Source organism: Zalophus californianus, chromosome 4 (genome assembly GCF_009762305.2).
Source record: "Zalophus californianus isolate mZalCal1 chromosome 4, mZalCal1.pri.v2, whole genome shotgun sequence".
NCBI classification, from domain to species: Eukaryota; Metazoa; Chordata; class Mammalia; order Carnivora; family Otariidae; genus Zalophus; species Zalophus californianus.
Genome location: NC_045598.1, coordinates 171506612 through 171533306, shown reverse-complemented (window position 1 = coordinate 171533306; position 26695 = coordinate 171506612). Strand labels below are relative to the sequence as shown.

Below are 26695 nucleotides of genomic sequence, written 5' to 3'. Positions count from 1 at the left end.
GTTAAACTTGGTCTCTCCTCCCACCCTGGCGCACTGCCACACTGGGAAAGTGGATTACAGATATTTAGGTATCAGATTTGCCTGTCTTCCTTGCTATTTATCCAATGCAGGAGGCGAAGCTGAACGAAAGGAGAGCATGTACTATTTTTACTCACATTATCTTAATATGCACTCAGAAAATCTCACGATGATTTTCACCACAACTGGTCAGATTCATTTAGTGGCTTCAAATTATTTTTTCTATGCCACTAGCAAAATACCTAGCTAGGCCATTCATTAACCAAGACATCTGAAGGAAAACTGTGGTCACAAAACAATTTTTCACTTAAGTCACTCATGAGGTTAAGTGCAGATTTCCAAACCAAAAGCTCACTTCCAAGATTGGCTTCAGCTACATCACTGACGATTTTTTTAAAAAGAGTTAACACTATTTTACCAATGGTTCTAAAAAGGGCTTCTCAGTACATTGGCACATTCTGGTTCTTTTAACGTTCTCGGGGGTACCATTACTGTCCTCATTTTTTAGAAAAGAAATTGAGGTTCAGAGAGACAAGTGAATGTATCAGTGGTTACTCCACAGTCAGTACTGGATGCCCAGTCTTCCAAAGGTTTGGTCCAACGTGCCTTTTTCATCAGACCATGTACCACCACCATAGAAAATGTCCTCAATACAACACGGATGGTCACTAGTTATCTGTCATATTAATGTTACAAGTTGTCCATCTAGCAGGTGGGGACCAGAGGGCTCATCTCAGCTGTGTTCATTCACATGAATCAGAGTGAGCTGAGCACTCATTTAGTCTAGTCTTACCTTTCAGAGCATCCCTGACAGATGACTGCCCTACCTAAAACAGCACTCCTCTGTCACTCTCTTCCTTTATTCTGTTGTTATTTTTTTTGCAGGACTCCTTACTTTCTAGAAATAGGATACATAGTAGAATGGTTAATTTTATGTATCAACTTGACTGGTCCACAAAGTGCCCAGACATTTGGTTGAATGTCATTCTGGGGGTGTCTGTGAGGGTTGTTTCAGGATGACATTAACATTTGAATCTATAGATGGAGTAAGCACATTCCTCATCCAATTGACTGAAGACCTAAACAGAACAAAAGACTGAGGAGAAGGGTACTGCTCCTGCCTAACTGCCTTGAGCTGGAGCAGCGGACTCAACCTGAAACATTGGCTCTGCTTGGACCTCAAGCCTGCCAGTTTGCAGACTAAAACTTACACCATCAGCTCTCCTGTGTCTCCAGCTTGCTGGTGGCACACCTGCAGACTTCTTAGCCTCCATAATCAGGTGAGCCAATTCCTTATAATAAATTTCTTTATATCTATCTATCTCTCTATCTCTCTATCTATAGAAAGATAGATATAGATAGGTATAGATATTGATATAGATATATAGTTATATAGTTACATAGTTATATATATATATGTGTAGTTATTTATTTATTTATTGACTGCAGTGTTGTCTTCACTTCCTTTTTTTACAATAATAAAAAGACCTGCCATTGAGTGACTGCTTTCACCAGATGCTTTGCCTGTATCTTTTCCATTTAAGCCTGATATTAATCCTACAAGGTAGGTGTTCTTCTCACTCCACTGAAAAAGAAAGGTTAGAAGCTTAGAAAGGTTAAGTAACTTGCCCATCATCTCACACTGAGGAGGTGGAAAAGCTGAAATTCAAATCCAGGACTAACGCCAAAGCCTGAACCACTTAGCTATTGTCCTATGCAACTCCCTTCACAGAAGTATTTGCAAGGAAGGAAGGGAGAGGGAAGGAAGGAATAAGGGAAGAGGGGAGGGGGGAGAGAGGAGGGAGGGAGCCATTAAAAAGAGCATGAAATCAAAGTCATACCCACTTGCCCTCTATCCAACCCGGGATGAATAATACCATGACAACTTGTAGGCATATGAAGCCCAATCCCCGAAACACAACCAAAAGAACATCTCAGCTGTCACTCAGAGCCCTGCATCTTAACAGTAACTGACAGTCCCATAAATATCACATTCATTACATTTCTTCTCTGCTCAAAAGCTATAAGGGACCAGGAGAAGACACTATAGCTGTCTTCAAATATTTAAAGGACCGTCATACAAAGGATAGATTAGTAGGGTTCTGTATGCCCACAAGGAAACAGATTTCACCTCAACTCAAGAAAGAAGTAACAGTCAAGATTTCCATAGACCCCTGCCTCGGGAAACAGTGAGATCTCTGTCAATGAAAGCAGATGCAAGTCAACCCTCAAGGGCATTACTGACAGGTCTCAATCATCCTCTCAACTGATGGAACTACACGGCTCTCTAAGCACCTTCCCATTTGAAATTCTGAGATTATTTCTTCCTTCCCCCACCTACCAAATTAAACCTGAACTATTCATGGTACTCTTCAAAGCTTTCCATAATTCAAGTCCACTTGACCCGTCCCTATTTATTCCACACTTCATTCTAATAAAATTACCCTCTTCTTCCCCCAAAATGGTGCCATCTCTGAGACTTGTGACTCAATTTTTATCCCCCCTTCTGCCCCCCACCATTTGTTTCCACCTATCCTCTCCAAACTTTACTTACCCCTATGCAAAATACCTAAAATAGATTTTACTTCCTTGAAAAATATATGGTCCTTTTAAAATACTTTTACATAGAGTTTGCTCTAAAATTTATTTGTTTAATTACCTGGTTATTTCCTGATTTTTCTAAGATAATACAGGCTCAAGAGATGCTCTTTCACCTGAACAGCTTTATTTAAAAACAAAACTTTCTCAACTTCAGAAGCCAGTGTATTGCATTCACATTTATTTTCACGTCTGTGTATAGTACTACGTGATTTGGGTGTATGTTCACTTTGGTTGCTAGGTGATTTTCTGAAAAACGCAACCAATCATTTCTGTAATTCCAACTCATCCATAACAAACAGATTCTGACATTTTGCAATTTCTAAGGCTGAGACACCTACTCAATCTGACACCAACAGTCAGGGCTGCAGGTATAGAAAGAAGATGTTTAATACAAAATTCTTAGACAAGAAGGAAGGTATCAGTCAGACAAGACTAAGCATTCCTACAGGGGACAGACTACCAAAATCTATAGCGGGGCTCACAGCTGTAAAGTATTTGATTTAAAAAAAAACCCATACATTACAAGTGCTTTTAAAAATGAGGATACTTGAGGGGCTCCTGGGGGGCTCAGTCAGTTAAGCCTCTGCCTTTGGTTCAGGTCATGATCATGATCTCAGGGTCCTGGGATCGAGCCCGCATTGGACTCCCTGCTCGGCGGGGAACCTGCTTCTCCCTCTCCCTCTACCCCCCTCCCTCCACCCCTGCTGCTTGTGCGTGCTCTTTCTCACTCTCGCTCATGGCTCTCTATATCAAATAAATAAATAAAATCTTTCAAAAAATGAGGACATTTAAAAACTTCTTTAAGGAAGGACTATGATCTCTTACTACCAGAGAAGTCACAGGCTAAGAATGATAAAATTTGTTGGAGGTCCAGAGACAAGGTGTCAAAATCCTTCTACAATGTCTTATCAAGTGCGGAGGAGAGGAGAGTCTCATCCCCTTACCCTCAGGAGATCCTGTCATTTTATATACACAGGTATAACATACTTTGCAAGTGTTCAATGATTATTTTCTGAATGACTGATCCTGCTTTGTATCTCTCTGAATCCCTGAAAACATGAACTGCAATGCTTCACATCAAGGAAAAAAACCCCAGAAATCAGCTTTCTGCCTTTTTTATGATAAAGACTTCTTTCTGTTAACACAGTCTTTCTGAACCTTCTCCACAGGACTGTGACCCTCTCGCCTTGAGTCTAAAACAAGCCGCGTCCAAATATTCAACAAATAGCTGTTGATAATGTAAGACACTCTATTGCATTCTGTATGTTATTTTCTCTTTGAAATGAAGACATTAAGGAAACAGGAAATGGAAAATAGGTTGGAGACTGACAGTCCTTAGGTGCCTGAGATGTCCCAGGCCTGTCATCCATGGGCCAGCGGTTCATCCTCGCATCCCTGCATGCTTATTTTGACTATTATGCTGCTTTTGCCAATGAAGAAACTAGGGCTTAGAGAGGTTAATGCAGTAGTCCCCCCTCACCCATGGGCCTCCCTTATCCCGTGGTCATCGCGGTCTAAAAGTAGGTGATCCCCCCCTAAAGTATCATCAGAAGGACAAGAGTAGCCTAATGCTTCATCACAGTGCCTACATCATTCCCCTCACTTCATCTCATCATGCCAGCATTTTATTATCTCACATCTTCACAAGGAGAAGAAGGTGAGTATGGGACTCTAAGGTAATTTTGAGAGAGGAAGAGAGACCACATTGATGGAACTTTTATGACAGTGTATTGTTATAATTATTCTATTTTATTAGTAGTTCTTGTTGTTAATCTCTCACTGTGCCTAATTTACAAATTAAATTTTATCATAGGTATTCACATATAGGGAAAAAACTTCGTATATAGAGCGTTCGGTACCATCCGTTGATTTCAGGTACCCACTGCGGGTCTTGGAACGCATCCCCCGCAGATAAGGGGGTGCTGCTGTATGCCTAAGTTTGCATGGCTAGGTAGCAAGCGAGGGAAGATTTCACTGCAAGAGATGTTTGACCACAAAACCTGTGTGCTGTATTCCAAGCCACAGTGGTCTCCCAAAGTAATAAGGAAAACAAGGGGCGGGGGGGAAGAAAGTTCCGTATGGGAAGGAAAAGGTATTCTGATGAAAATGTTTTTCTTTATTCTCTTAAACCTCAAGCTGGAAAGCAATTCATATCATCTTCTGATGTCTCCTTTGAGCATGTTTACCCAGACTCAGGGACCTATGATGTGTCTAATGCCTTATACCTGAGAGACAATTCTTTGCTTGCTCTGTGCTTCTGTGAAATGGTATGGAATTCTTGGAGGGAAGAAGTAAGGGGAAACAGGACCATAATTACATCACAGCTTTTCTGTCACACACCTGTAACAGATCAGGATTTCTCAACCTTTTTTTTTTTTAAATTAATTAATTTTTTCTTCCTCAAGTCACCAGTTTATTGAGCAAGCTGAACTTGAACTTCTCAACCTTTTTCTTAATAAGTTAATAAATAAAATTACTTAACATCACTTTTTAAAAACAGTGGGGTTTTTTAATGGGGGAGGGGCAGAGGGAGAGAGAGAATCTCAAGCAGGATCCACACCCAGTGCAGAGCCCAACACGGGGCTCAATCTGATAACCCTGAGATCATGACCTGAGCTGAAATCAAGAGTCAGAGGTTTCACCCCCTGAGCCACCCAGGCATCCCTCAAAACAGGGGTTTTATTTAATACGCCAGAAAACTGAAGAACATACAACAGCATATAGCTAGGTCTCTGTCATTTAGAAATGGTTTCAACCACTCCTTCTATTCCTCCTCATTCTGATTTTGCCTTTTGAAATCTTATCTTTGAATCTGACATTCTACCTTTTCCCCAACAAGGATTCAGGGTGTGGCTATCTATTTAGGCTCCTCAGGACTCTTTATGTTCTTTTTGATCCCTTCTCAAATCTACATATTCTCTTTTTCGTAGTCTGCCAATCTCTTCTCTTGTTTTGAATATTTCTATGACTTTAATAATATTGTTTATTTTATAGTCTTTATGTAATCATTCCACAATTGAAATCCATGGGATTCTGAGACCACCCTTCTGTGTCTTCTGATTCTTACTCATGGCACATGGTTTACTTCTGTGTTTCAAAAGTTTGGATTATGAGCTCTTTCTTGACATTGCTTTATCTGTGGCTATCTTTAGAATTTGAGTTATTTGTTGTGCCTCAAACGTGATTTTGTGTTTGTATCTGTCAGGCACCCTACTTTTACCAACTCTGAGCAATTTTTATAGTAATCTCTTGAATGGAAGAATCCCAGAGCACTTGAAGAGGGTAAATCTGAATGCTTAATTTGAACATAGTATAGGCCCATGGTTATGAATTCTCAAGACGTTTTCCCTCATTCAGAGCACAGGGTAGACAGAGACCCTTCCTCAAACTCTCCCTGTGCATATGAGCGGAGATATTTTAGTCCACCCCGGTGCCATTGCTGGCACACTGTATCAGCTGTCTAGATAATAGTTACTATAACAATAAAGAAAAGAAAGGAAAAGGAGGAAGGGGATGAGAAGCAGAAGAAGAAGGAAAAGGAGAGGGAAACATCTACCAAGCATGTCTGGGAGCCAGGCACCCGTCTAAATACTTTAATGCGTGATTTCCAGCCCAGAACCTGATTCCAATGTCCAGTTTATGAATGAACCCAATCCCTCCCCTCTCACTTCCAAGGGTCCAGATCTAGCCAGCATTGACCTTCACGCCCCACCCATTCCCCTTTGCTGTCACTGATCTTCTGACTCCTGCCTTAACCAAAATTCAGACCCCCAGCAGTCCCACTCTTGTTGAACTGAACTCCTAGTCCTGCCTGAGCCTGGTAGATCTAAGACCCAGAATAACCGGTGGAAAAGGTGGTAAAACTTCAAATTTATCTCTTAACTGTGAGCCAAGAAACCATAAAACTATTAACAGGAAATAAGCAAACCTAGGAAGTAAAAATATACCTTCAGAATAATCATGTGTCCTGGCTGTTTTCAACCACAATGATGATACGTAAATGCAGGCCTGACTCCTCTCTAAGGATGCTGAGTCCCTGCCAGACTCTCTTAGTTGAGTGAGGGTAGAGTCCTGCCTACCGTGATCACCAGTTAATTCCCAGTGCCTAACACAGTGCTCAGCACTAAGGGGTAATCACCAAACTTCCTCTATGCATTTATTGTTAAATGAATAACATGAAAGACTGGCCCATGATTATATTGACTCATGCAAACTATACATTGTAGTACCAGTAGCCAATACTCCTGTAGCACTCACTATGTTCTAGGCACTCGACACATGTTAACTAATTTAATCTCACAACCGACTTTTGGGAGTTGCCATGTTTCAGATTTAAAACAAACGTCAAATGGGATAGCTAGTATGAGAAGCAGCATCCACTGAAGGTTTCCATGGGAGAGCACATCTACGCAATCCTTACTGGAAATGCCAACATAGAGCAGCTGTTCTCAGGAAAGAAATAAATTACTCGGTTCATCAAATGATTCTGTTCCAGCACATTCAAAAATAAGAAACAGCAATCTTTTTCTGAAGAGGGCAGGATAGGAAATGTTTTAGTCTTTGCAGGTCATAGGATACCTGTTGCATCTGCTCAGCTCGGGTTTTGTGGGAAAGCAGCTACAGACAATATGTAAAGGATCAAGCACAGCTATGTTCCAATAAAACTTTATCTAAGAAAACAAGACTGTACATGGCCTGTGAGACATAGTTTGCCAATCCTCAAAAGAATAACTTGTGCTCATTTCATTTTTTTCCTAGGAGAAAAAGACCCTCACCTTATCTCCTCATTGTAGAAAACCAAAAAAAAAAAAGAAAAAATTATTTTATTAAAAAAAAAAAAAAGCAAAGCGGGTCAGAGGTCTTAATTGAAAAACCACAAAGAGGGAAAAAAAACAAACTCTGTGCAACTTTTCCTAACTGTTTCATAATCTTTTTCAATCGGGTTCTGCATTCTTGTGCAAAACACCAAAAATAACTGAAGAAAGCTGTTTGGACAACCAAGGAGAAATAGCCGTTGAGGCAAACATGCCAGTATTATGCTCAAAGGCAAATACCACTTTTGTTTGTGAGTTTGTTTTGGATTATTGAAGAAACATGTACAGTTGATTGAAAGCAAGTAACTCTTTAGCTGTACAGCAACTTCTGTTAAGGATCTTAGCTCTTTACATTTAAACCAAAATTCTAAATTATGTGAAATATGTCTGATTGTATCTGAACGACTATAAATGTCAACTCCTGGACCAAAAATTGTAGACTGTAAACAAAACAAGGAGCAGCGGAGTTCACTGAGAATCACAGGACTAACGCATTTGGAAGAGGGGATGTGGCAAGTGGTACATCACAACTTGGGTGGGGAAGGCCTTCTTGTTGCCTTCGGGCCCTGTGAACATTCTTCCCCAATCTCCTGGGAGCCCTAACTCTTGCCTGGATTGTCGCCACTGTTGACAACTTACTTTTTGTAAGAATTGTCTAATTCTCCCCCACAGCCAGTGCCCTGGGATCATGACTGGAGCTGAAGGCAGACATTTAACTGACTAAGACAGCCAGGTGCCCCTATAATCGTGTTTAGTGAGTAAAGCAAATGTAGTGCTGAAGTTATTATATTTATAATAATTATTATTTTAACAGCCAGGGTTTGTCTAGATTTTCCCATTGTATGAATTTATTTGCTCAGGATTCCATCTTGTACGTCAGACCTTCTCTACATGTTCAATTTCCTTTAGAGAAGGTCTGTGTTGGGTGTTCATCACAGTTATCAAAGCACATGTCCAAGTGATTCCTACTTTTTCATTGTCCATTTTCCTGTATTTCATTCGCTTCACGTGATCTTTCATTTTAAAGGGCAGGAGGAAGGTGAATCAGGGAAAAAATAAAGAACTTAGAATATTTAGGAATATCAAGCTACAGCTAAATTCTGTGGCCAACTCTAATCCATGGATAGAAGATAGATTTCACCTTGAGTGCCATTTTTAAAGCACCACATGGTGAAGAATGCTAAGCCAAAACTCAGCTGAGAACTTACATGTAAAATCCTCCAGAAAAATATTTACAAATCTGTTTTTTTTTTTTAAAGAAATAGGAAAGATAAATCAGAAACTAATGAGTTTGGTTACTTAGAAGGGGTGAGTAAAACTAGGTAGATGAAACAAGGAAAGTGATACTTCTCTTGAGTATTACCCCTTTGTATAATTTTTTTGTTCTTGGAACCACATTAATGTTTATGCATTCATAAATTAATCCAGCTGTATTAAAAATGAATGACAAAACCACAATGAATAGGGAAGAAAAGAACTAACCCAAGATCCTTTTGAACACAGATGTTTTATTATACACCCACACTAAAGGCATATAGTGAACTCTAATAGATTTTTTTACTGTGTGTATAGGTTTGAAATTCTAAAACTACTTTTATGATTGAGCATGTAAGCAGATATATTTAAGATATTGGGAGCCATGTTTCCCAAGGCTCTTGCAAAAGGGTTATAAATATGGAAAGAGAGGGGTAAGAATGAATTCTGTGATATGGGTCTGAGGCAGATATAAGATACAACAAGAGAGATGATAGATGATAGACAAATAGACAGAGGTGTAGGTGTGGTGCAAGAGAAATGACCTGAAAACGAACAACCTTTAGACTGACAACAGGCTTGTCAAAAACAAGAGCCAGAAGATAGTGACACATCTTTTAAATGGCTAGAGACAACAACGCTCAGCCTGGCACCCAGCTAATCTTTCAACACCAAGGGGGGTTGGTGAAGATATTTTTGGTATGAATAAAATTGAGTTTATCAACACAGATCTTCTCTAAAGGAAACTGAACATGTAGAGAAGGTCTGACATACAAGATGGAATGCTGAGCAAATAAATTCATACACATGGGAAAATCTAGACAAACCCTGGCTGTTAAAATAATAATTATTATAAATATAATAACTTTATGAGTTATTATATTTATGAGTTTATATATATATGAGTTTATAAAAAATAAACTAAATGTATTTGCCATGAATTATGTAAAATACAGGAGATGGATAATTGAAGGTAATGTATACAAAATTTTGTGGGTTTTTTGTTTTTTTTTTTACTAATACCTTTTAGTTCAGTGCAGGGGGGAATGCATTTTTAAAAAACTGACCAATTCTAAATAAATCAGGCATACAGGAGGGAAAACACAGGGAAAAATGTACAGTAATAGAAAGCACACAACAAGGAGCAAACCCAAACTTTTCAGTAACTTCAACAAATCTAAGTAGACTAAAGTCACCAATCAAAAAACAGAGATTGTAAGAAATAATATTATAAATCTAACTAAATGCTCTTCACAAGATTACTCACCTTAAACCTGAGGACACAAACAGGGTGAAAGTTAAAGGATAGAGAATCAATGTATTATGTGACTACTAAAGAAAATTAAGCCGGTACTGCTATATTAATATTAAACAAAACTGTCTTCAAGTCAAATATTCAGTTACTAAAAATAAAGAGAACCATTACAAAAGAAAAAGTCCCTGAGAAAATACAACTTTTATTTTACATGTACCTAGCCCATTATTTAAAGGAAAATTACCAGGGTTACAAAGAGAAACGGACAAATCATACATTAGAGAAAGAGATTAAAATTTTTCTCATTGCCCACATTTAAACAATAAAATAAGTCTCCACAAATTTTTAAAAAATATTCCAATCACAATGCAATTTGCTAAACACCAAAAACAAATAAATATCTTTTTTAAAACTCTCCATAAGTTTAGAAATTAAATAATACAATCCTGGGGCACCTGGGTGGCTCAGTCACTTGAGTGTCCAACTCTTGATTGTGGCTCAGGTCATGATCTCAGGGTTGTGGGTTTGAGCCCCGTGACAGGCTCCACACTCAGGGCAGAGTCTGCTTGATATTCTCTCTCCCTCTCCCTCTCCCCCTCCCCTTGCTCATATACTCTCTAAACAAACAAACAAACAAATAAATAAATAAATAAATAAATAAATAAAATCTAGAAAAAAGGAAATTAAATAATACATTTCTAAGTAACTTGTGGATCAAAATAGAAAGCCTACTGGAAATTAGAAAATAGTATGTGCTACATAATGCTAATAATAAATCTCAAAATCTACATGATACAGCTAAAGCAGTACTTGGATATTTTAGTCTTAAAAATGGATATAACAAAAAGGAGAATCATTGAAAATTAATGAGAGAAGGATCCAATTCAGGAAATGTGAAATTATAACTATGGCAAATGCTGTGAAAGAAAATCAGTTGTTCTATGAGAGCCTGTAAAGGAGGACAGTAGTCAGGAAAGTGTTTCAAAGAAAGCCTTGCAGGTAAAAGAGGAGGTATTTACGCAGAGTGGGTGATGGGGGGAGTGTCTCATGCAGACAATGCAGCAGAGAGAGACCAGATCTTTAAAGGATCTGAAAGAGCCGGCGGGGCTAGAAAGCAGTGAGCTGTTTGATAAGGAAGGAGAGGAAGGGACAGGTAAATTCCAAGGGTAGGCAGGGCTTGAAGGTTCCAAGAGCAGTGGGAAGCTATTGAACGGGTTCTAAGGTGTGTGTGGGGAGAGTGTAAGGTCAGATTTGTTTTGAAAAGATTCTTCAAGCTTCTCAGTAGAAAACAAATTGAGATTTTGCTAAATAATCCTGTATACCAGAAAAGAAATGGCAGCTTTGCTGAGTACTGGCAATAGACATGGAAAGAAATGAACAGACTCTGTCCAGTATTTCAATAGAAAATAAATCCAAGAGAACTTGGCAAGGTACTGAAGATGGAGAGGAAGGGAGACAAAAGTAGTGGCGGCGGGTATGAGGAGGGAAGGAATGTCGTGATGGGGCCAATGGCCAGGTATGTGTGTACTGCTTGTGTTATTAAAACAACTCAACCCCCAAATGAGCAAATAAAAAAAAAAAAATCTGACCTTCTTCAGGTGGAGATGGCTTATTCCCATTTCCTTTATCCACAGCCTTGACTCTGGGTTTTGGTTCCTTTCTTTTTTCCAAATCTTTAACTGGAAGAAAAGGAGAAACATAGCAACATGTCGTGTTAAAGTCTAAAAGAAAATATTCAATGATTTTTACTAAAACCCTTGCAACTATCGAGAGTATTAGGTAGAAATTAGCTCCATGGTAGAATTCCATTCCCAAAGACTGGAAATGCTATTTTATTTCACCTCCTCGTGGGAAGGTGTGGAAAACACTTAAGGAATTCTTTTGGTCGAGTACTCACTATGGGCAGATGTATCAAATAAATTCAACCTGCTATAAAATCAGCATGATTACCCCCTTTTCCTACATGAGGGAAGGAAAGACCAGGAGGCTAAGTAATTAAAACATATTTCATAAAACCAGAAAGTATTGGCCTAGGATTCAAGCCATATCTTCTGGTCTCTGAACAAGGCCTATGAGTTGGCCCCTGTTCTAGAAAGATCTTGGCCACAAATATCTTCATTTGGAGTTGGTCTGTCTGCAACAGAAGGTGAAGAATCCAAAATAATTTCCTTCCAAACTTAAAAAAAAAAAAAGCTTCCCTACTAATAAGTAGTAGGATTTCTTCGTCAGTTTCGGTATGAACTATTCAGGGGCCCAGAATTAATAAACCCATACCAATCTACTCCTTCATGCCTTCACTCTCCACTGCTTATACTCCACAGCAGTTTCCTGCTATTGCTTGGCACCTTAACTTGTCTGCGTCAGCTCAGACCACCGCCAATGGCAATGGTTTCTGCACAAATAAAACACCCATGAAAAGGCAGAAGGGATCCTCTGGTGAGCTATCGCATTTAATTGTTGCATTCACTTAATGGAAATCAGCAGATTTATTGCAGGGTGGGCTATGTAGGGGAAGGAATGATTTCCTCTGAACCTTCCTTCCTGCCTTCTCTAGGGTGTTATTCCATTAACCCTGTCTCTATCATCGCCCCCCTCCTCTTCTTTCTACTGATTTCCATCCCTCTGCTGAAGGGGTTTGAGACTTGCCAGTTGCCAAGGTCATGTTGCTCTAGTTCTGTTATTTGTTTCCTTAGAAACCATCCTTGGCTTTCTGGTACCTAGAGGTTAAATTCCAAGATTAAAATAATAATTAATAATAATAATAATAAAATGCCTTGATCCTGCTGTTCCCACTGACCCTCTAACTTTCTAAATCCATTTTTTTCAGACCTCACTCTCTGACTTCTTTACAAGCCTTAACCACTTTGGAACACCCCCTTCTTTAAATTCTTTTCTTTGTCAGTTTTACCAAGGCATTATCCTGGATTTTCTTGTATTCCTCTGACCCGTCCTTTATATTCTCATTTTTTGGATCCTTTTTCTGCTTCCATTCCTGAAACATGATCATATACTAAATTTGCCCTGTATCTCTGCACACCCCGCCTATAATTTTATTGCCCCACAATTTTAATGCTCACCCTTCTGTGGATAATTTCCAAATATATATCTTCAACCCCACCCACCCATAGGTCATGGCCTCAAGTTGCTTACATCCTGTAAAAGAAATCTGCAATTTTAATATGAGAACAAATGTGCTGAGTGTTCATAGAAGCAGAAATAGATCTGGCAAAGAATAATTCCAGAGGTGGAGACTTAGGGAAACCTCACAGGGAAGGTGACATTTGAGCCAGACTTGAAAGATGAGCAAGATTTTGCAGGCAGAGATTAGCAAAATGTCATTCCAGAGAGGAAAATGGAGGCCAAAAAGAAAATTTGCCAAAATAGGGCCATAAACCATTCTGATATTATATACATATATAATATATAACAGTCACTTTCAATTGTGCCCCTACGTTACATATAACATGCAACACATATGTCAATGTCACACCAAGCTGCTGTCTTCCTCATGCAGGAGGCAAACTAAACTGGAAAACAGACTGTCATAAGCAAAGTGGCATTAATCATGACAACAGCAACCATGTCCTACTATGTGCTGAAGTGCATTAACCCACAGTAATAGGCATATATCATTACCCCCACTTGCGGATGAGAAAACTTGAGGCCATGCTTGATTTGCTTGGCCAAATACACACACCAGATCAGACATGCCTTTCTATCTTCAAAATCCAAAAGCATTGTTTCTCATGCTTCCCTGTGTATCAGAAGATGGACTTATGAGGACTTCAAATCTCTACACTAACTGCAAACTTAGGTGCACAGCATTTGTCTGGATCATCATTTTCCTGGACCCAACCGTGGAAGTTTTCCAGGGAGGGGAAACCAGACTTTAGCTCCATCTCACAAGGAGCAAAATGAAAAAGAAAACCATCCAAAGTTCTTTTAATATCACTGTTGCAAACTTTTACTTGGAAAGAACAAATCCGTGACAATAATAATGATGTAGCTAAAAAATATATCTGCTTACATATAAGTTATCCAACTTACCAGTTAGACTGTCTCAATAAGATAATTTCAGCAGAGCTAAGCAAGCTGAAAACAATTGCATTTCCTTTGAAGTGTTTTCAGTAACTAGCTATTGGCAAAGATTTTTCATGTTACCTGTTTGTTAGGATGCTCAGTCAATGGACTATCTGGAATAATCAATTGCAATGACTTCAGTCTAAAGTAAAATGTCTCCAGGTCCTTTCACTGCTTCTCATAAACTTTAAGAAGAGTTATTTCGCTTACTCATGTTGAAATGTCAGAGGCCAGAAACGCAAGTATAGTGCCAATAAAGGCAGACAGAAGCTGATTTATATTGGAAGTAACATAAAAAACCTTTTCCAGAGCTTCCAGATAATGTGAATCTCAAAAGAATGTCATGTTTAAAACATCTGCATGAACTACTAACAGGTGGATTTACCAAATGTCTTTGTTCAGAAATTTTAAGAGGTAGCAGGTTAACCAAGTCGGGGGCTTTTTAATTAAAAAAAAAAAATCACAAAATATATGCCATAAAACATTACTTAGAAGAGGAAGAAAAAAAAAGGAGAGAGGGGCAGAAAATCCAGCTGGAACAACACACAGTTCTAGATTCATGGATAAATCCCACAGCCTCCCAGATTTGTGGATTAATCTAATGGCAGGATTTGAAAAGCTATTGTTATTTGAAACGATGTCCAGAATTTGCCTCAAAATTAGGGCAGAGTGGGGGGTGAGGATAGTATATGAAATAAGATTAGCCATGAATAGCTCATTGTTGAAATGACTGATGGATACTTAGGGGTTTATTATACTATCCTGCTGATTTTTTAAAATATGTTTAAAATTATCCCTTAAAAATTGGAATTTTTAAAGAGTCTGTATTAACAATGAAGTAAACAGAAAGTTAACCAGGACAGGCCTCTTCTGTTTGCTTTCACAATACATAAAAAAAAAAAAAAAAAACCTTTGCCGTCCATATATGAATGACCACTCCCAGGAAGAGGTAGTTGCTGGGGTCTCTGCTCACGAGAATATAAGGTCCATGGGGGCAGTGGCTTGTTATGTTCCCAGTGCCTAAAATAAGGCCTGACACTTAGCAGCCATGCAATATATATTTGTTAAATGGAAAAAAAAGAATAAATGAATGAATATCTATCTCCTGAAAGACAGAAGAAGCACAGCCTGTAAGAACAACTTTTAAACTTAATATAGGAAAGGCATTCTAATGACATAGATTGGGCTGCCTCAAAGCTTTCTCCATTGCTTAGAATATCTTGGCATGCCCTGCCTTTCCCTGTCTGCCCAACTTGCTATTTGAGAAGTGGCTCAAATATGAAGCCATCCCCCATCCATTCTTATCCCAGCCCATTATTGGGACAGAGAGAGCATCTCCCTTCATAGAGGCCGGAACATATCTCTCTCCCTAACACTTACCATGTTCACAGAGCTCTTGGTCATGGGACCTGGCACATAATAGGCCGATGATAAAAGTCAACTGATTCATTATTAAAAAGAGTTAAATTCCGTGTTGTATAGATTGTTTACGTAGAGGCTAGACTGGCATTTGCTAGGGATACTATAAAGCAGGTGTAGGCATCACCCACTGAATGACTCGTAAGTATTCATCGAGCACCTATTAGGTACCGGGCAGATGAGACGTCTGGGTAAGTTTCCGAGGACAGTGTGAAGGAGAGCATTTGAGACGTAAAACTTAGAGGATTTAAACAGGCATGCAGTGCAACAGGTTAAGGGAGGAGCAGAAGTGTATTAGTGATAGAAGGAACTCATGGATGATTTCACTAAATATCTCTCAAGATGTCTTCATCTAAACAATCCAATTTTAACCTGTTACAATATTTACCACAGATTCAAACTCAGAGCTGGAACAGAGTCCCATGGTAGCACTTTAAGAACTGTAAATACGTACTTCTGAATTGACCTTGGGCTGGCTTGCTTTCTTTGTCTTTGTTGTATGCAATAATTTGAACTGTGTAGTTCTGGTCTGGCATAAGACCTTGAATAATTGCTTTAGTTGCAGTGTTCTGGAGATTCAACTGATTGGTTTTGCCACCTATAATAAAACAAAAAGATAAATCAGTACTAAGAAACAGGTTAACTGGATACATTAAGAAAATTTATTAATCAGCAATCAAGATTTTAAAAGGTGAAAACACTTAAATATATACCTAATGGTGCATAGGCACGTAGCACTTAAATTTAACATTGTTCTTTATCATTCTTGGTTGTACTCTTTGCATTAGATAACTTGTCTAATTTAGACAAAACACATTTACAAAAATCTTTCATCATAAGGCATTATTGCTTTTATACACTAGGGAAAGACATAGTACAGGATTAGAAGACAGTAAGCCCTCAACATCAGATACAGTCTTCAAGGAAAGAATTCCACTTAAAAGTGAAGGGAAAGATAAAGGCAGACTGAGTGCCATTATCTACGCTGGAATTTTTGCTATGGTCTCTCTAAACTGAGTCAAAGCATCCCTAAAGCATTAGCAATGTAATTATATTAAGTCTGAGCGTAACTGGCTCAGGATGTTGACAGAACCAGTCACTGCCCGGCTACTTAAATGTTAGCTTGCATCGTGAAAAGATTTCAAACCTCCATTATCTCTCCATCAAATTAGACTGACATCTAAGGCTTTTGTGGAAATACTGTTGGTTAAATATTCAACTTTTAGGCGAAATTCCAAATATGCCTTTCTTTTCTAATTTCTGGCAGTAGGTACTAAGTCTGAGAAAGGAGAAATTGAAAGCTTCCGCCCTGCTAGCCCTAACAGCAAAAAGGATCTGAAATTTGCTGAATGAATTAAACATAACACAGATTACAATATATTGTAATCATAGTCTCATAAAATTAATGATGTTATGTCTGGAATTTGATGCTGCTATCATCCATGCTGCCTGCTACTAGAAGGCAGAACTGAGCCTTTTTCTTGCCAAATGCATTTATGTCCAAGATATTAAACCCAGTTTCACAAACGTCTATTATTTAAAGCTCATCTACTACAAAGTGCACCACATAAATCTTTCTTGATGTGTGTTTCACTAAGAAAAAAAAAGTTTCTTAGAATACTCTGTATTAGAATCCCTGAGAGGCATAGGTGTATTATTTTACTAAAGGCTTTGAGAATTCTGCAATGAAACTCTTTAAAATAGGACTTCTTGGGTGCCTGGGTGGCTCAGATGCTTAAGCGTCTGTCTTCGGCTCAGGTCATGATCCTGGAGTCCTGGGATCGAGTCCCGCATCGGGCTCCCTGCTCCTTGGGAGCCTGCTTCTCCCTCTGCCTCTCTCTCTCTGTCTGTCTCTCATGAATAAATAAAATCTTTAAAGAAAATAGGACTTCTTGAATTTCTTTGACCATTAAACCATTTAAATGGTTGTATAACAGTTATGAGCATCTTGCAGGTTACCATGGAATGCGCTTTGGGAAAGACTGGTATAAACTGTATTTGGAACACATCTTGCAGTGCTAAAATGTCTACATTTTGTGTCTGGATGCATTTATTACTTTTTTGTTCACTCTATTTTATGTTTGATCAAGTAGATAACAGAGTGTCAACACCGTCTTATTGGCTTGGGTCACTGTAGTAAGGACACTGAGTCACTGGAAAAAATATAACCAGTATTCATGAAGAAATAATTTGCTTTCACCCTCAATTTTTATTTTGTCTCTGGAGGTGTTTAAGTAAGAGCTGGAGGTTTGCTTTGTGGGTGTGCTGTGGCAGAGAGGATTGAAGAATCTGGCTGAGATTTGGGTCAGAGGCTACACAAGTCACTTCTAAGACTCCCTGATTCTTTAATGCCACCTACATGGTATACTGAATAGTTTAGTATTATCAGTAATTAATCAGGGAAAGTTAAAACACCAATTACCTGGAGGAAAAAGAATAAACTTTCAAGATCAGATATGGGGAATTCTCAGAGGTACCACAAATCGGAAACTCGTATTTTGACCTTTAAAGTCATAATGATGTTCAAGAATCTCTTTTTTTTTCTTCCAAGCTTTTATTTAAATTCAAGTTAGTCAACATACAGTGTAGTATTGATTACAGGAGTAGAATTTAATGATTCATTGCTTACATATAACACCCAGTGTTCATCACAACAAGTGCCCTCCTTAATGCCCATCACCCATTTAGCCCATCCCCCCACCCACCTCCCCTCCAGCAACCCTCAGTTCGTTCTCTACAGTTAAGAGTCTCTTATGGGTTGCTTCCTTCTCTGGTTTTATCTCATTTTTTCTTCCCTTCCTCTATGTTCATCTGTTTTGTTTTTTAAATTCCATATATGAGTAAAATCATATGGTATTTATCTTTCTCTGACTGACTTATTTTGCTTAGCATAATACACTCTAGTTCCATCCACGTTGCTGCAAATGCCAAGATTTCATTCCTTTTGATGGCTGACTAATATTCCATATCATATATGTATACGTATATATGTATATACGTGTGTGTATATATATGTATATATTTTTGTATATATGCCACATCTTTTTCCATTCATCAGTTGATGGACATTTGAGCTCTCTTTCCATAATTTCGCTATTGTTGATAGTGCTGATATAAAACACTGGGGTGCATGTGCCCTTTTGAATCAGTATTTTTTTATCCTCTGGATAAATACCTCATAGTGCAATTGATGGGTCATAGGGTATTTCTATTTTTAACCTTTTGAGGAAGTTCCATACTATGTTCCACAGTGGCTGTACCAGTTTGCATTCCCACCAACAGTGTAAGTGTGTTCCCTTTTCTCTGCATCTTCGCCAACATATGTTATTTCCTGAGTTCTTAATGTTAGCCATTCTGACAGGTGTGAGGTAGTATCTCATTGTGGTTTTGATTTGTATTTCCCTGATGCAGAGTAATGTTGAGCATTTTTTTGTGTATCTCCTGGCCATTTGTATGTCTTCTTTGGAGAAATGTCTGTTCATGTCTTCTGCCCATTTCTTAACTAGATTATTTTTTGCCTGTTGAGTTTGATATGTTCTTTATAGATTTTGGATATTAGCCCTTTATCTGATATGTAATTTGCAAATATCTTCTCCCATTCCTTAGGTTGCCTTTTAGTTTTTTGATTGTTTCCTTCACTGTGCAGAAGATTTTTATCTTGATGAAGTCCCAATAGTTCATTTTTGCTTTTGTTTCCCTTGCCTCTGCAGGTGTGCCTAGCAAGAAGTTGCTGCGGCCAAGGTCAAAGAGGTTGCTGCCTGTGTTCTCCTCTAGGATTTTGATTGTTTCCTGTTTCACATTTAGGTCTTTCATCCATTTTGGATTTATTTTTCTGTATGGCATAAGAAAATGGTCTAGTTTCATTCTTCTGCATGTCGCTGTCCAGTCTTCCCAACATCATTTGTTGAAGAGATTGTCTTTTTACCATTGGATGTTCTTTCCTGCTTTGTCGAAGATTAGTTGACCATAGAGTTGTGGGTCCACTGTGTTCTCTATTCTGTTCCATTGAACTATGTGTCTGTTTTTGTGCCAGTACCATAGTGTCGTGATCATTACATCTTTGTAATACAGCTTCAAGTCTGGAATTATGATGCCCCCAGCTTCAGTTTTCTTTTTCAACATTCCTCTGACTATTCGGGGTCTTGTCTGTTTCCACACAAATTTTAGAACTGTTTGTTCTAGCTCTGTGAAAAATGATGGTGGTATTTTGATAGGGATTGCCCGGAATGCATAGATTGCTTTGGGTAGTACAGACAATTTAATAATATTTGTTCTTACAATCCATAAGCAAGGGATGATTTTCCATTTCTTTGTGTCTTCTTCTTCAATTTCTTTCATAAGTGTTCTATAGTTTTCAGTACAGATCTTTTACCTCTTTGGTTAGGTTTATTCTTAGGTATCTTATGCTTTCTGATGCAGTTGTAAATGGGATCAATTCCTTGATTTCTCTTTCTGCTGCCTCATTATTGGTGTAGAGAAATGCAACAGATTTCTGTACATTGATTTTATATCCTGCGACTTTGCTGAATATGTATCAGTTCTAGGAATTTTTTGGTGGAGACTTACGGGTTTTCTACACAGAGTTATTATGTTGTCTGTGAAGAGTGAAAGTTTGACTTCTTCTTTGCCAATTTGGATGCCTTTTATTTCTTTTGGTTTTCTGATTGCTGAGGCCAGGACTTCCAGTACTATGCTGAACACCAGTGATGAGAGTGGACATCCCTGCCATGTTCCTGACTTCACAGGAAAAGTTCTCAGTTTTTCCCCATTGAGGATGATATTTGCTGTGGGTCTTTCAAGTATGGCCTTCATGATATTGAGATATGTTCCTTCTATCCTACTTTCTTGAGGGTTTTATCAAGAAAGGATGCTGTATATTATCAAATGCTTTTTCTGCATCTGAGAGGATCATATGGTTCTTGTCCTTTTTTTAATGTGGTGTATGGACATTGATTGATTTGCAGATATTGAACCACTCTTGCAGTCCAGGAATAAATCCCACTTGATCGTGGTGAATAATCATTTTAATGTACTGTTGGATTTGATTGGCTAGTATCTTGTTGAGAATTTTTGCATACATGTTCATCAGGGATATTGTTCTGTAATTCTCTTTTTTAGTGAGGCCTCTGCCTGGTTTTGGAATCAAAGTAATGCTGGCTTCATAGAATGAGTTTGGAAATTTTCCTTCCATTTCTATTTTTTGGAACAGTTTCAGACGAATAGGTATTACTTCTTTGTTAAATGGTAGAATTCCCCTGGGAATCCATCTGGCCCTGGACTCATTTGTTGGGAGATTTTTTTTTTTAAAGATCTTTATTTTATTTATTTATTTGACAGAGAGAGAGACAGCAAGAGAGGGAACACAAGCAGGGGGAGTGGGAGAGGGAGAAGCAGGCTTCCCGCCGAGCAGGGAGCCCAATGCGGGGCTCGATCCCAGGACCCTGAGATCATGACCCGAGCTGATAGCAGTCGCTTAACCGACTGAGCCACCCAGGCGCCCCTGTTGGGAGATTTTTGATTACTGTTTCAATTTCTTTGCTGATTATGGGTCTGTTGAAATTTTCTATTTCTTCCTTTTCAGTTTTGGTCATTTATATGTTTCTAGGAATGTATCTATTTCTTCCAGATTGCCCAATTTGTTGCCATATAATTGCTCATAATATTCTCTTATAATTGTATTTCTGTTGTATTGATTATGATCTCTCCTCTTTCATTCATGATTTTATTTATTTGGGACTTTTCTCTTTTCTTTTTGATAAGTCTGGCTAGGAGTTTATCAGTATTGTTAATTCTTTCAAAGATCCAGCTCCTCATTGTGTTGATCTGTTCTACTGGGTTTTTAAATTTGTGTATCATTTATTTTTGCTCTAATCTTTATTATTTCTCTTCTTCTGCTGGTTCTAGGCTTTATTTGGTGTTCTTTTTACAGCTCCTTTAGGTATAAGCTTAGGTTGTGTATTTGAGACTTTTCTTGCTTCTTGAGGAAGGCCTGAATTGCTATATACTGCCCTCTTACATGACTGCCTTTGCTGCATCTCAACGGTTTTGGACTGTCGTGTTTTCATTTTCATTTGCTACCATGTATTATTTTTTTTATTTCTTCTTTAATTTCCTGGTTAACCCATTCATTCTGTAGTAGGATGTTCTTTAACCTCCATTTGTGATCTTTTCAAATTTTTTCTTATGGTTGACTTCAAGTTTAATTGCACTGTGGCCTGAAAATATGCATGGTATGATCTCCATCTTTTTGTACTGGTTGAGGCCCAATTTGTGACCCAGTATGTGATCTATTCTGGAGAATGTTCCATGTGCACTTGAAAAGAATGTGTATTCTGCTGCTTTAGGATGAAATGCTCTGAATGTATCTGTTAAGTCCATTTGCTCCAGTCTGTCATTCAAAGCCATTGTTTCCTTGTTGATTTTCTGCTTAGGTGATCTGTCCATTGCTGTGAGTGGGGTATTAAAGTTCCCTACTATTATTGCATTATTACCAATGAGTTTAAGTTTGTTATTATTGATTTATATATTTGGCTACTACCAAGTTGGGAGCATAAATATTTGCAATTGTTAGATCTTCTTGTTGGATAGACCCCTTTATTATGATACAGTGCCATTCTTCATCTCTTACTACAGTCTTTGGTTTAAAATCTAGTTTGCCTGATATAAGGATGGCTACTCAGCTTCTTTTTGATGTCCATTGGCATGATAAATGGTTCTCTACCCCTTCACTTTCAATCTGGAGGTGTCTTTGGGTCTATGAGTCTCTTATAAGCAGCATATCAATGGGTTTGGTTTTTTTTATCCATTCTCATACACTATGTCTTTTGATTGGGGCAGTTAGTCCATTTACATTCAGAGTAATTATTGATAGATATGAATTTAGTGCCATTGTATTACCTGTGAAGTTGCCATTCCTGTAGACTGTCTCTGTTCCTTCCTAGTCTTTGTTGCTTTTGGTTTCTCTTTCCCGCTCAAAGCGTCCCCTTTAATATTTCTTGCAGAGCTGGTTTGGTGTTCACGAACTCCTTTAGTTTTTGCTTGTCTTGGAAACTCTTTATCTCTCTTTCTATTCTGAATGACAGCCTTGCTGGATATACTATTCTTGACTGCATTTTTTCCCATTCAGCACACTGAATATATCATGTCACTCTGAGTATATCAGTGTCACTCTCTTCTGTCCTGCCAAGTTTCTGTGGACAGGTCTGCTACTAACCTTATGTCTACCCTTGTAGGTTAAGGACCTTTTGTCCCTCACTGTTTTCATAATTCTCTCTTTATCTTTGTATTTTGCAAGTTTCACTATGATATTTCTTGGTGTTGACCTTTTGGGTTTGGTGTAAGCAGCTCTAGCCTCCACTCTCTCTCTTCCTCTCCCCCTCTTTCTCTGTCTTCTCTCTGCAAAAAGGGCTTCCTTCCCTCCGTGACACCGCAGCTTTTCTCTCCCCCAATTCACATTTCCAAACCTCACGTCTGCCATGTTCTCTCCCTCTAATTGTGCAGATTGTTTTCTTAATCCTCAGATCGATTTCCTAGTTCAAAATGATTTGCTTTTTGATCTAGCTGTGTTCAAGGGGTGAGGTAAGTTCAGGGTCCCCCTACTACTCTGCCATCTTAACTTGCCCCAAGAATCTCTTAAACTTGAATTCCCCATGATGGCTTATTTCAGAACACAAACAGCATTTTTAGAAGTCAAAGTTATTTCAAAATTGGGCTATACTTCAAAATTAAAATTCTGAACTAGGCTTGAGAATGAAATATTGCTTTCTGCAAGTGTGTCACTTCTGTGAGCCAACATGGGTAAAGTTGGCATCAGTATCACTGAACCATGAATCAATCTAAGGAGTCTGTGGGTAATATTTACTAATAGCCTTCTAGAAGGTTCGTTTTTCATGGCCAAGCAAGGAGCCAGGTGTTTCAGCTGTTTGTTTTGTTTGAGATTTTAAATCCACCACTGGGTAAGATGTCCACAATTATAAACAACAGGGCATCTGTCAGCCTCATTAAATGAGTTGGGAAAAGGACTCCAACAGCAAGGAGCCCAGGTCCATATAACCATCTTCATCACCAATAAAGAGGAAAAATTATTATAAGTATATAAATATATATGTATTATACAAATATTCTATTATTAAATATTTCTTACAGACTATGTGAAACAGGATCCTAGGAAAGGAAATGAGATCTGAGAGACATGCTCAAATCATCTTTATATCATCACGGGCAATATGATTGAGCTCTGACTATCTAACCATCACTGTTCTAAGTGCTTTACCTTTATAAATTCATTTAGTCCTCACAAGTACTTCCCAAATTTAACATGCATAGGAGTCATCTGGGGATCTTTGTAAAGATCAGATGCTGATTCAGCAGGTGGGAGATGGGGACCAATATTCTGCATTTGCTCTCAGCTGATGCCTGTGCTGATTCTCAGATCACATTTTGAGTTCCAAGCCTTACAACTCCATGAGGTGGGAACTAGTGCTGTTTGTGCATTTTACACAGGAAGAAACCGGAGAATGGAGAGGTTATATAACTTGCCCAAATGACATTTCTTTTTTTTTTTTTTAAAGATTATTTATTTATTTGACAGAGAGAGAGCACAAGTAGGCAGAGTAGCAGGCAGAGGGAGAGGGAGAAGCAGACTCCCTGCTGAGCAGGGAGCCCGTCGCGGGGCTCGATCCCGGGACACTGGGATCATGACCTGAGCTGAAGGCAGCCACTTAACCAACTGAGCCACCCAGGCATCCCCCAAATGACATTTCTTATACACCACAGAACCAGGTGTGGAGCTCAAGCAGTTCATGCTATTGACCTTGTCCTTGTCTCCATGGCCCTATGTAACAATGGCAAATCCTCTACATACTCTGTATTGTTTCATTGATCGTACTTGTATAATAAAAACATAAAATAGAAGAAAAAAATTAAACCAAAAATTTAATTTAAAAAATTTTGCGTAACTACTTATCTTCATGATCAATAAATCTTTTACTTTTCCTGCTTTAATTTATCACTTATTTTCACAGTGTCTACTTAGCTTTTATCATTTTAATGTATAATTGCTGAGTAATATACTATCAAGTTAATTAATCATAATTTACTTAGCTGGTCACAACTGTTGGCTTTCCAGATGTATTGTATTTTTTTTAAGTGTCAACAGACCAAAAGTATTCATACTATGTTGAAACAGAGGTAGTGAAGATTTTAATAGTCTGGAAATTTCTCCTGAGGAGAATTATGGAGCCTAATAGTTACTCTTTAGACCTTAGGAACATTATTTCCTTGATTAGAGGGTAAGATTTCAAGTTCAAATATGAAATTAAAAACAAAACTTTCAAATGATTTATCTATGTGTAAAAAGTTGCTAATTGTGAAAACACAATTAACTGTTTTTACCTGAAGTTGGAGTCACAAGAAGTTTGTATCCACCAAATTTCCCCCTTGGAGCCTTCCATGAAATCTGTATACTGTCATGAGATAATACATTATATCTTAACCGTGTGGGTGGAGCCACTGCAAAAAGAGAAACAAAAGTTGTTTAAATGTTGAAACATTTAAGCTGCCATTAGTTAAACTGAAGAGTCAACATAATGAAATCAAAACACATGACTTCATCAGCCTCAAAATATGCTCCTTCTATAACCTCATTAATGAATTGATCAGTTTGCACAATGACACAAACCCAAGAGCATCTGTTTCTTATTCAAGAGATAAGCATTTATTCAAATAGTACTGACCTTATGACAAAGACCTATAACTTAGGGTTAAAATTTAATGCTCTAGTCTAGTTTAAATTAAAGCCAATCTTGTAAAATGTTCATTATGTTACAAGGATGATTTTTTTTTTCCATCTTGGAATATGTAAGCTTTTATAATCTACTCTATTGGGACCTGTTTTTATGCCTTTAGGTTTTTCACTTTAGTAATCCAATATTTTTTATGATAAGGTCATTTAAGAAGGCTATCATGGACATATTATATTAATAAGATCTTCATTTAAAAACATTTGAGAAAGAGATTATAAAGGACCAAAATAAAAAGGACCAAATAAAAAATAATTATGTATTATAAAGTCTGATCCATTCTTGAAGTGTAGCTGATTTATATCTTTCAGAAAGATACACAGCATATGATCATGAGTCATGCCAGTACATTTAATCTTTTCTGATAGTTCACAAAATGGGTAGGTCTATATTACTCTTGTGTATGTCATTCAAACTTCAAAACATATTTTTGGAACCCTACATCAGTGTTCCAGAATTTCAAAAGAAATAGTTTAAGAAGATTTTAATTACATAATATTTTTCCCTTTAAATTTTTTTGTTATGTTAATCACCATACATTACATCATTAGTTTTTGATGTAGTGTTCCATGATTCATTGTTTGTGCATAACACCCAGTGCTCCACGCAGAACGTGCCCTCTTTAATACCCATCACCAGGCTAACCCATCCCCCCCACACCCCTCCCCTCTAGAACCCTCAGTTTGTTTTTCAGAGTCCATCATCTCTCATGGTTTGTCTCCCCCTCCGATTTACCCCCCTTCATCCTTCCCCTCCTGCTATCTTTTTTTTTTCTTAACATATATTGCATTATTTGTTTCAGAGGTACAGATCTGTGATTCAACAGTCTTGCACAATTCACAGCGCTCACCATAGCACATACCCTCCCCATTGTCTATCACCCAGCCACCCCATCCCTCCCACCCCCCACCACTCCAGCAACCCCCAGTTTGTCTCCTGAGATTAAGAATTCCTCATATCAGTGAGGTCATATGATACATGTCTTTCTCTGATTGACTTATTTCACTCAGCATAACACCCTCCAGTTCCATCCGCGTCATTGCAAATGGCAAGATCTCATAATTTTGAAATTAGTTTGTCAAAAAAAAGCTTACATGTAACAGAAAAGTTAGCACTTACTACCCACTCTCATGCGTTGCCTTTCTTTCTCACTTTAGGAAACAGAAAGAGGGGGAGGAAGCAAACATTCTCCTTAATAGGTATGTAGCACAATATGGGGTTTGGGCATTAATTGTATTTTAGTTCTGTCACTTATTAAAGAAACTTCAGTGATTGTTTCTTCCAAAACTTTATTTTTAGAAAAAGTAGACTGTAAATGTTTGCTTCTCTTGCCTTTATATCATCTAAGAGATGATCTCAAAAGCTCACTTAATTCTCACAAAAATACAGTGCCATACCGATTTTATATATAAGGGAACCAAAGAGAAGCTAGAGACTTGCCCAAGTTCACATAC

The 26695-nt window shown here is 38.1% G+C and overlaps 1 protein-coding gene across 5 annotated transcripts in view; it reads right to left on the bottom strand.

Moving 5' to 3' along the window:
* COL14A1 (collagen type XIV alpha 1 chain) overlaps positions 1-26695 on the bottom strand; it is a 212549-nt gene that overhangs the window by 162294 nt on the left and 23560 nt on the right. For all 5 annotated transcript variants that reach the window (XM_027624793.2, XM_027624808.2, XM_027624828.2 and 2 more), the window contains exons 3-5: positions 24835-24951; positions 15896-16039; positions 11532-11621 (exon numbers count right to left, since the gene is read on the bottom strand). In XM_027624793.2, coding sequence (XP_027480594.1) covers positions 11532-11621; positions 15896-16039; positions 24835-24951 — 351 coding nt within the window. The remainder of the gene's footprint in view (positions 1-11531; positions 11622-15895; positions 16040-24834; positions 24952-26695) is intronic.